This window comes from Mugil cephalus, chromosome 3, assembly GCF_022458985.1.
Source record: "Mugil cephalus isolate CIBA_MC_2020 chromosome 3, CIBA_Mcephalus_1.1, whole genome shotgun sequence".
Lineage (NCBI taxonomy): Eukaryota > Metazoa > Chordata > Actinopteri > Mugiliformes > Mugilidae > Mugil > Mugil cephalus.
Genome location: NC_061772.1, coordinates 20957150 through 20968733, shown reverse-complemented (window position 1 = coordinate 20968733; position 11584 = coordinate 20957150). Strand labels below are relative to the sequence as shown.

The 11584-nt window shown below is 39.4% G+C and overlaps 2 protein-coding genes across 4 annotated transcripts; one reads left to right on the top strand and one right to left on the bottom strand.

Moving 5' to 3' along the window:
* Positions 1-2817: 2817 nt before the first annotated feature.
* Positions 2818-5810, bottom strand: LOC125005586 (proteasome subunit alpha type-4-like). Of its 3 annotated transcripts, none has more exons than XM_047581036.1 (10): positions 5751-5810; positions 5535-5634; positions 5023-5048; positions 4883-4925; positions 4505-4667; positions 4322-4399; positions 3820-3908; positions 3540-3670; positions 3248-3371; positions 2818-3050 (listed from the first exon to the last, which is right to left on the bottom strand). In XM_047581036.1, exons 3-10 carry the CDS (start codon positions 5023-5025, stop codon positions 2896-2898), a joined length of 786 nt encoding a protein of 261 aa, XP_047436992.1. In that variant the 5' UTR covers positions 5026-5048; positions 5535-5634; positions 5751-5810; the 3' UTR covers positions 2818-2895. The 3 variants fall into 3 exon arrangements, with proteins under 3 accessions (XP_047436992.1, XP_047436990.1, XP_047436991.1); XM_047581034.1 differs by having other exon boundaries at positions 5475-5634; positions 5751-5808; XM_047581035.1 differs by having other exon boundaries at positions 5535-5784.
* A 111-nt stretch (positions 5811-5921) lies between these two features.
* On the top strand, positions 5922-10453 carry LOC125005585 (solute carrier family 25 member 44-like). The gene is made up of 4 exons (XM_047581032.1): positions 5922-6102; positions 7300-7965; positions 8061-8188; positions 8565-10453. Exons 2-4 carry the CDS (start codon positions 7341-7343, stop codon positions 8754-8756), a joined length of 945 nt encoding a protein of 314 aa, XP_047436988.1. The 5' UTR covers positions 5922-6102; positions 7300-7340; the 3' UTR covers positions 8757-10453.
* The last annotated feature ends 1131 nt before the right edge of the window (positions 10454-11584 follow it).

Genomic DNA, 11584 nt, shown 5'->3' with positions numbered 1-11584 from the left:
GCCACCAGCAGTTGGCTTCATTTGAACATGTTGTTACAGCAGCCTCTGCTGGCTCAGCCTCCTGCACTTAACCAACACATACGGCTTTGACGAGGTTTATCGAAACGCCTAAAGGACGAGGACAAATAGGAAATGACAAGCCGACAACAATGAGGATCAAATATCACACCAAAAACAACCAAAACACTAAACTTATACATTAATAGACGTAAAGTCATGAATTTATGTGATTTATGTTCTTCTATGAATATGGGAATTTCACATTTAATTCCAAAAAGAGAGGTTTTTAAAATAATATGTAAACCTCATAAACTTACCTTCAGCTCAAATTTCACGCTTTCAGACGGTGATTTTTAAACATTTCTTTTGCCGTTTCCAATTATGACACAACATCAATACACTAATGTGAGCCTCTTCCATATTTCCTAATATGTTATAGTTTGTAAGAATTATTTTACACATGGACACTCATGAGATTTACCCCTGGGAGGGTTGTTGACTTGTGAATTTAGTTTTCCTGTGCTCAGTTTATAGCGAGCTAGATTAGCATGATGCTATCAGCTAACATACAGCCCTCATTATCAATAACAACGAACATCAAGTATCACAACAAAAGCAACCACAATACAAAATTATGTTCACTGATTCTCTAATATTTGCCATGGGTTTAGCTTTCATGCTTTAATGCAGCTCTGTGCTTCTGCAGCTTTTACTGACACGGCCCTCCTGCAGAAATCACAACCAATAAATCAATCAACAATCCATATGTCCCTCCTAGTGTGGCTCTGTGCCCTCCAGTATGACAACCAGTGACATAGTTGATGCTAGGGGGGTCACATATCAACCAGTTAGCATTCGTAGCTTCACTGATGGCTGATGTAAAAGACTGCAACAATCGTGTAAAACTGAGTGAGACGTGTCTTCTGAATAGGCTTCACTCAATAAATGATATCTGGTCTGTCAATACAATAACACAATACACAATTTTTAAAAGTGTAGATGTATCAGAAGAACTGATTTCTTTTCTTTTTTTTTTATCCCAAACATTATCTGGATAGAGACTCCACAGGTCCAGTTGCCTTTTCTTTAGTGTTTTTGAATATCCCTAACATTAACAACAGCTGGTTTCAGTCCAGTCAGGGCCACCAACATAGTGTGTAACTGGGCGCCCATTACTAACGATACATCAATAAAACACACCAAGATGCTGTCACATTCACCACCTGCTGTCTGACCCAACAAACGGCGTTTAAATCTCCAACATTCCTGAATATGTCATAAAAAAAAGAAAAGACAACACATCTAATCCTTTGGGAAACTATATGGTTGTGTACAAACTATTACTTATATTAAAGTCTCTACAATGTTTGTGTCTGTATGTCTCTACAATGTATGTGTAGGAGTTTCTGTTCAGTATCTCACTCATCGGATGTCTTTTAATCAGATTATGATTTTGCCAGCTGTGCACTATTTGGAGAGAAACCACTATAGTTATGGATCCAAACTGTTAAATGTAGATGTATTTCTATTCTAGGAGTCACATAATGGAATGGTCTCGATGACAAATTGATATTGTGTAGCTCACTGATGACTTTCAGAAAAGCCTTAAGATGTTAAATAGTTAAGGAGTTAAGGATAATGAAAGTATGCAACAGTTGAGTGTCATTTTTTTTTTTTTGTTCTTTTAATTTCTTATGTAATGCTGATGTATAGGGTTGCCTAATGTTCTGTACGATTATGTCATGATATATTTTTTTTTATTTTACTATTAGTTGGATTTGCAAACAGATCCTTGTTTCTTGTTTGTGTTACGTGCAACCAAAAATAAACCATCATCATCACGTCACACAAAATCTTATCTTTACGAGTGTTATAATGTTCAGTTTGTGTCAAAGCAGCATCAGAAAGGTGTTAGTTCAACTGCACGATCATTTTGGAGGGAGATGTCTGTGGTGCTGTTAAACTGTGTTGAATTACACACAATAGTTTGTTGTGTAGCGTTGCGGTTTTGTGTCAACACATGATACAATTCAATAGTAGTACAATCCACAGCCTCTACAGTTGAATCAACAGCTCACCAAGTTATTTCAAACAAATGCTGAATACCATAACCTTCATCAAGATGAGATTAAGTGCAGGACTGCTACAATCTAGTGTAACTAATGAACTGTCGAGCGAATATGTTTACAACGTGAACATTATCGCCATCAAGTGGTAAGTAAAGCACAATGACTGGGAATCAGACCCGAGCCCTGATCATTGTTTCCTTTTCTTTCTGGGAAAATGTTAATGTTATGACTCACTCACTCTCTCAATCTAAATGTGGAATCGGTGTGTAATCAGACCAAAATTGCTTACATGCCCAGAAACTGCCTCATTTTGATATCTATATATAGAAAAAGGGTTGTATCTCATTGTCCACTTAACCTTGAGAGGAAATAATCATCACCTGTGTCTGAAAATTACATTACAGGTAATTGATTCGAACAAACCTCAGGCTGACAGTAGCATTTATCACAAGAAGACGTCTTCCCAATTGAACCTTTCCATTATTTTATAAATGTTTCATCAAACTGTGCTAATAAAAAACAATTGTGCCCTGTTGCTTTCAGACTGTAAACATTCACAAGAGTAATGGCGCCATCAAGTGGAAAAACATACATATTATAAAAATGGTAAAGCATTAGAAGTACATGCTTGATGAGATTGTATTTTATGATGCTTTCAAGATAATTTTTTTATTGTATCATCCTTTGACAGCTTTTGTAAATAAAAATGCATTAAAATGTGACATAAAGTAGGAAACCAACACATCCATTAGTTTCCAAATGTTTAATGTAAAAGACAAAACAATACAGGGTTTGGTGACACACGGGGGAAAAGTTACTAATTTGCTCATTTGTCCTTCTCCTTCTGCTCCTTGTCTTTTTTGTCTTTTTCAGCCTTGGCCTCTTCAGCCTCGTGTTTCTTGATGAGTTCTTCTACTTCCTTCTGTTTCAGCACCTTGATTTTGGTCTTCCCATCTTCTCGTGTCAGAGTGGCAATTTCAACTGAAACAATGAGTGTGATACAGTTTATTGTGTTACTTTAAACGGAAATCAAGAGTGAAGAAAACCTGTCCATTTATTACTAAGTAACTGCTATAGTAGATACTAATTTGACTGCTGAGTCATACTTGCTGCAGAAGCAATCATTTTAATTAAATATATTACATTAGACACAACAAGAATGACTTTCTGAAGCTCACCTTTCTCTGCTGAGAGCTTGCTGACATCCATCGTTTTGTTGAGGACTTTGACGGCCAAAGCCAGAGCAGAGGACAGCGTCATCTCTCCCTCTTTGTAGTCCTGCTTCAGCATGGACACTGCAGCCTGAGGGCAACAAGTCAACATATACATATACATCACCATACACGGAGGGAGTACAGCAATACATTTTGCGTCACCGCTATCATTTTGAATATTCTCTACAAACTATGGTAAATCAGGGAAAAACCACACATGCTATTCACAATCTGGCTGACAACAATTCAGACTTACAGCGCTGTTGTTGCCAATGCAGGTTGCCTTCCAGCCTCCGTAGTTGCCGCTGGGGTCACTCTGGTACAACTGGAAGCCGTAGTGTTTGTCCCAACCCATGTACAGCAGAGAAACACCAAACGGCCTCTTACCTGCCAAGAGAACACAAACAGCTATTACTGAAAATTCATTTATCTTTTCTTAGAAAGAGATGACGACATAGCTGATAAAGAATCTAGATTATTAAAAAGGAAGGGATACGAGCAATAAAGGTAGACAAGGAGACTGCTGTGCGTCTTACCTCCAAACTGTGTGTAGGCTTGTTTAATGTCACACAGTGCAGTGACCAGCTGCTCGCAGGGAATTGGCTCCTGGTATTGCAATAAATACCTGAAGACAAATTAAACTGGTCAGTGGTCTGTAGTGGGTGTGATTAACAGGTAAAATCATTATACAATTTGCAATTTATAAATTGCAAACCTTTATAAATATTACAATTTGTTTTATATTAGTTTGTTATTTTATATTGTTATTTTGACAACTTAATTTTAGCCAGTGGGCTAAGCTAAATAACAGAAACTGTAGAAGATGTGTAATTCAAAACAGCACCGCAAATTACATCCTCCTAAATGATCATACAGTTGAATTAACACCTTTCAAGTGAATGCATTTTTTAGGTTTTCCAGTAATTTTAGGTTTGAAAAATATATTCTGTGTGTAAATATGTTGAAAACTAAAACCACTAAATTTTTTCTGACAGCTCAAATATTGTAATGGTCAGCACATTTCCCTTTGAAACTCACCTCTGTGCAATTAACCGCAGCTCATTTGTCAAAACATTAGCATCTGACGTGATCCCAGCAACACTGCAGGCCATGTCTCTGAAAACATGATCACGTGAACATGAGACCACAAACTGTAACAAATACACAACTAATTACAAGTAGAGGACGCTGAAGCATCTCTCTGTTGTGGAGTTCACTCACTCATTGAGCTTGTAGATCTTCTCAGAGAAGAAAACCTCATCAAGCAGTTTGTGGATGTTGCGTCTCTCTGCTGCCAGCAGCACACCATCCTTTGCTAGAATCCCCAGACATGTTCCAGCGTGACCGATCGCTTCCATTGCATATTCCACCTGATACAGGCGCCCTGTAAGTAAGAATCAAAAAAATGAAAGTTAAAACATTCTTGGCTAAAAACTGTGAGAATCCCATAATATGCTTTATATTTAAGGGAGGAGGGTAAAAGTTTCTTTTATTTCACAGATACTCTTGACAGATGGAACTTTCCTCAGGCTAAAGACACTAAATATGCCAGGCTGATTTCTGGAGAAAGTGTACACTGTGGAAAAAAAGGACACTTGCCTTCAGGTGAAAATATGGTTGTCCTGGAGTCATATCGGCGAGACTAAAACAACAAAAAACAACACGTTATGGTGACTAAACAGAAATCATAAAAAACACAAAATCTTGCATATTTTGTAAAGACGATAACGGCAACTAACCATTTTCTCAAGTCTCTGGAAATATCCTGAAAAACATAAAACGGCAGGAGAAATAAGCAAGGGGAAACCAGAGGAAACAACAATGACAATAAAAGCGCGTCAGTCTATTTGTATTGATAATACTGATAAAATCTGTTCGGATTTCATAGACTAATTACGTATACATCTTATGTACTTAAATTATGCAAGCGTTAACTGTAAGGCACGTCTCAGATAATGATTTCTGACACAAATGGTACTTTGATAAGCCACTGACAGCTAGCTAGCCAAGTGCTGCAACAGAATGAATCTGCAATATCTCATCGTGCTAGGTTGTTAGCATGCTAGTTAGTCTGTACATTTAAAAAAAAACATCCCGTGGTTAGAGCGGAACGAAAGTTATAATGTAAACCAGAGTACAACTGTAAAATACGAAAGTAAATCATCGAGTTTTAATTACGCATCGCTATTACCTTTGATGAAAGGGTTGAAGTTGGGGTACTTTAGCCAAGGCTGAAAGCTCCACTACTTACTTTCAGTTTGATGTTTCCTCGCACACACCGGTGTCCTGAGTCAGTGAAGTAACCGCTCTGCAGCGCCACCTGTCTACTGGCGGACCGATCAAATCCAACACTGTGTGTCGCAGTTCAACGAGGGAAATAGTCTTTTTTAACACGCAGCGAGTAAATTCCCTTTAAAGCTTTCTTACCTCGTGGAATAAGGTAAATATAAAGACCTCGCTGACTTACAATCCGCTAGACGTCGACAAATCGGGAGCATTCCTCTGGCCCTGGTGGCGGACGGCGGTAGTGACGCAACATAAATATCCTGCATCATGCAGTGTGAAAAAATAATAAAAGACGAAGAAGAAGTATGGCTACGCGTGATTGGCTGCTTCAGCAGCATGGCATTTGAATGGGAGCCGGAAGAGCTCTGGTAGTTAGCTCACTAGCTAGGGACTTGCTAACTCCATATTTTGGGGTCTTATGGCCACTTTATGACGCTAATTTTAATCACATCGTTTCTATCAGCTATTGACGTGATGTTTAAGCAGAAGTAAAATTAAGGACATGGCTTTATGATAAACATCTGTCTGAAGAGGTAGGTAATCGCTACGTTATTTTACGTAAGGCTAACGCTGTTTATCTCGGGGGCAAAACGGAAGCTAACTCAGGATAGCATGCGATATTAACATATCCAGAAAGTGACAGTTAGCACATTATACATTGATATTGGATTTGTATTAGCCTGATTTACTCTGATAGGTTAAATGTGTGTAATTAATTAAAACAAAATAGCTTAGTTGGTCCACAACGGCTCGGGAACACTGTGTCCTCTAACACCTTGGTCAGGTTAAAGCAGTTCCAATATTATTGAACAAAGGGCATTTCAGAAAAGGCGACATTTTTAAGTGTATTGTCACAACAGCTACACGACTTATTGCTTTTGACCATGCGGCTTGTTTCTGTACACACGCGTTGTTAGCCTTGACTTGCTAACTTACATGGCAACACCACCTTTGAACTCTCTTTCATCAATAACAAAAAAAAAATAGATAAGTTATATATTACTGAATATATTACGTATATGTTACTTAGCAAGACATATTCTGAAGGCAGTAATATTATTAATTACTAAAAAAAAAAGAAAAAAAAGCTTACTTTAGCTTAGCTATGGTTGCAATCTAAAATAATTTGCATTTTTGGCTAAAGTCAATTTATTATTTAAATTATTTAATTTAATGTGTAGTATGTTCTCATTTAACCCAGGCTGAGTTAGTTACATTTATGATGTATAAACACCTTTTTGTCCTGTAGTAATCTCTACTTCAATGTCCGTATTAGACCTTGATTATTGTATTAATGCTATTAATTCACTAGGCCGTATCTAAGGTGTCCAATTTGCTGCCTGTGCCAGAAACATATGTTATTGTCTGGTAATACATAAGTGTGTTTATTTTTCAGAAAATATTTTTGAATGTGAAGTGTATCAGTATCTAGGCTGCATGCCATTCGTCAGAAAGGTTTTCACCTTTGGTGCTGATTATCCAGATTACCTCATTGTTCTTCAGACCTTGCAGAAGTTAAACATTGATTTCATGCGCTAATTGTTTACTTACTCAAGGTTTTACAAGACAAGTGCTTAAAATAGTGGAAAATTCTACTTGAGAAGTAATGTCCTGTGATTCCTCTGGTGTACATCAGCAAAAAGTTTCTCAAATGCAAAATATCTGTAGCATTTATGGTTATCAACAAACTTTGGTGTTTTACTGACGACGCTTTTTGCTAATGCTGTCAGGCAGGAATCAGTCTGATGAGGGGGCACCTACGACTGTCAGGATGCAGCAGAAAAGAAATATCCAGATCATCGAGTGGGAAGACCTCGACAAAAGGAAGTTTTACTCCTTCGGGGTGTTCATGACGATGACCATCCGGGCCACAGTCTACCCGGCCACACTGATCCGCACTCGACTGCAAGTGCAGAGGGGGAAATCGCTCTACAGCGGCACCTTTGATGCGTTCTTCAAGATCCTGCGGGCGGAAGGCGTGAGGGGCCTGTATCGTGGCTTCATGGTCAACACCTTCACCCTCATCTCAGGCCAGGCATACATAACCACCTACGAGCTGGTGAGGAAGTACGTTTCCCAGTACTCTGAGGATAATACGGTGAAGTCCCTGGTGGCGGGCGGCTCGGCCTCCCTGGTTGCTCAGAGCATCACTGTCCCCATAGACGTCGTGTCTCAGCAGCTGATGATGCAGGGCCAAGGGCAGCACCTCACCCGCTTCCGACTCAGTTCCGCCGAGACAGTCAAGTCAAAAAAGGTGTTCGGCCAGACCAGGAACATTATGGCCCAGATTTTTGCTGTTGATGGCTTGCGGGGTTTCTACAGGGGTTACGTGGCTTCTTTACTCACTTACATCCCAAACAGTGCGGTCTGGTGGCCTTTCTACCATTTTTATGCTGGTAAGCAGCTGAAACTTGTAGTTGTGGTTCGTTCGTATATTATCTGTGTATGCTCATGTTTCCAGTTGTAATAAATAACGTCTAATCATCCACAGAACAACTCTCTAAACTGGCTCCCAGTGACTGCCCTCATCTGATCCTACAAGCCATGGCTGGACCTCTGGCTGCTGCTACTGCCTCGACTGTCACTAACCCTATGGATGTAGTCAGAGCCAGAGTACAGGTAATCATCATTTATTGTACATCTGTGTTGTACAATACCATAAGTACATTGTTCCTGAAGCTGCTGCTTCCTTAAACGAATGACAACACAGATGTGGCATGAAGCGTGAGCATTTGTCTTTCTGTGAGGTGACATCTGTCTGATAGAGACAGATCAGGCCGAATTATATATTTTTTATTGATTTATTTTTTTATGGTGATTCACAGTCCTGGTTTCCTGCAAAATGCCAAAACACTAAAACATATTTTCTTATCGGAAACAAAAAAATGTTTGCGTATGTAGCCATAACAGGATTTTCACTCACAGAAAGTTAAATAAAATTCAACAACATGCCCTGACCTTTGGTTTTTATGAAGTGTATGTCTTTGTTGTGTAGGTCGAGGGGCGTACCTCGGTCACTGAGACGTTCAGGCAGCTGATCAAAGAGGAGGGCTTCTGGGGATTGACCAAAGGACTGTCGGCGCGCATCATTTCATCCACACCCACTGCCATCGTCATGGTGGTCGGCTATGAGACACTAAAAAAACTGAGTCTGCGACCGGAGCTGGTGGATTCGAGGCACTGGTAGGAGTCACCTGGACGGGCAGTACATGGACCACACGCCATTTTATCCCTCATCCATGAATAAGAGTTGCTGTGAAAGCACTGGGTGAAAGAACAGCTGGGGAACAAGATGAAGTTTAAACACACAAACTGAGTTTAAATCTGTTTTAAACCATTCAAACTAACCTATTACTTACAAATGAATAGTTTGGCCGTTAAAGTCCATCACCAGGTTTTCAGTTTGTATGTGTTGCTGCTGAACGTGGTCTGTTTAGTGCAAAGTGTTGAATGCAGTGTTTCAGAAAATGAAAGCGACCTAATTTATTTTATATATTTGGAGCGTCTTTGCAGTGGGTTGTTGAACCTTTTTAACTGATCGCTGACAGTTATTACACTTGATAGTTTGCACAATGGTTATTGTCGTAACCCGTGTCTGTGCTACCAAAGCCCAGAAGTGTTTTGATGCTGGTTTCAGAGCAACGTCATACAACTCAAGATGGCAGAAAACAAACCTTCCCCGAGTGTTTGTTTTCCTTCTGTTTGCCAAACCGGCTTCTGTGTCCGTTCTGCAGCTCCTGTGTCTCTTAGCCTTTTAAAAAGCTGCCTTCATAGTATGAAATCTAGACAAACAGCGACTCGTGCTTTTTGTTTTTATTTGCTAAATACGCGCAGAGAAGAACTTCTGGCAGTTTTATGGTGATTTTAAATCGTCCTGTACGTGTCTGATTCCACTCATAACGTCACACGTGCTGGACAACATTTGATCGATATAGTTTCTGAGTATGCAGTCTTATTGGCATTGTAGAAAACTGGTTAATAATTGGCTGATTGTGTATTTCAATTATGCTGAACTTCCAGTTAAAACCTGTGAGGTATTCATGGCCGTAACCAGAACGAAAGCCTCTTGAGACACTATATGCTTTAAGTGCAATAATGTAAATGTTTTGTCCTTTTCAGCACAAGATGTGACTATATTCCCTGTGAGTCGTGTGAATAACATCTTAAAATAACTCCTAATTTATTTGTTTTGGGTCTTTTTTTTTTTTTTTCTTCAGGTTTTTGACAAAAAGTCAAAATGTCACTTTGTTCTTTTTATGTTTCTCTAATATGAAGAACTATTGTTGCTTTTCTATGAATGTTTTAACTTTAGGGAATCGATTTTAAGATAAAAACGAGAAATTTTTTAAAGTAATCAGGTATTGTCAGTTTGGAGAAGTGATTATATTTTTTATGTGACGTTAAAAGTTGTCGCTTCTTCTGTTGACATTTACAAATGGAGAAAGTAGGAGGAAATCGAGGGGTTTACTTGGATTGGGGAAAAATTACTGAATCTGGAAGTTTGTATAGATCAAGCCATAGCTGCTCATGTTTTCTGAGGATATATATATAGATACAGACATATATATATATTTGTCCAGGCCAAGATGTGTCCAGTTTAACTCTGGAATCTAAGTCAAAACCTGTACACCTCCTGGGAGACAAAAGATTCAATGAAAACTGCTGTAATAAGATTAACTACAGTTTTAATTTTCCCTTTTTTTTCCTTTTTTTTTTGTCTTTGCGCAGCTTCCACTGACACTAAACGTGTGACTATTGTTTGTAAGTGAGCAGCACCCTGTTGTAAAATCAGAACCCGACTGCCGCGTGTAGAAAACCTGTGGTTTCACATTTCGTTGTGTCTGTGTGTCTTTGGGTATTCGGTCAATAAAACATCACAACTCAGGCGTCTGTGTTTGACTGTTGGACGCAGATCAGTTTCTCTGTAAAGTAAGAAGAGAGTGGAAAAAAAATGTTTATTCAACTCTAATGGTGATGGTAAGAAAATGAAAACTGTGATTTAGATGCACTAAACAAAACATTATGCAGTCAGAAAAAAACACTCAATATTTATGTATAATTTCTCCTTATTTATCTACAGTTTGTTGGCTGATTCCTCCTCATTTAGCAGCATTAGACACATAAGAGAGAGTATGAAGATATTTTAATGGGGGCGACGTTTGTTGGCATTTTAATTTCAAGGACCGAAAAACCAAATCTTGAGGCATATCCGCTGCTACAGAAACTCTTTAAAACATTAGAACATTGCAGCATACACTTACCAGCCATAAGATTATGACCACAGATGAGTCAATCATCCTATCATGGCACCTGTCAGTTGGTGGGATCCATTAGGCAACATTTTGCCTACAAAGATGACGTCTTATAAGCAGAAAGAATTTGAGTGACTGACGAAGGCTGGGCCAGAGAATCGCCAAAACTACAGCTCTTGTTGGGTGTTCCTGGTCTGAAGTGTTCAGTACCGATCAAAAGTGGTCCAAGGAAGGAAAAGCATTGAACTGGGAACAGGGTTATGGGCGGCCGAAGCTGGACCATGCTGACACCTGTCCACTGCCAACGTTTATAATGGAGCATGGAGGAGCATCAGAACTCTACCATGGAGCAATAGAAGAAGATGCACCATCAGCCTGGGGAACAAGGGCACCAGGATGCACTGTGAACAGAAGGAAAGTCGGCTGAGGCAGTAGGTCACTTCTGTTGGGGTCCATGGGTCCTACCATTCATGTGAATGTTACTTGGACACGTACCTATGCAGTGTTGCAGATGATTGCATCTTTCAAGCAGGAAAACGCACCACAAGGAATAGTCAGAGACACACATTAAGTTCAAATTCTCCAGATCTCAATCCAACCGAGCATCTGTTAGATGCACTGGACAAACAAGTCTAAACTAGTCTGCAACGTGCATGACCTAAAGGATGGGCGGCTAATGTCAGCCAGATACCAACGGCACACCTTCAGATGTCTAATGGAGTCCATGCGTCTTCCGACGGGTCAGGGCTGCTTTGGCAGATCT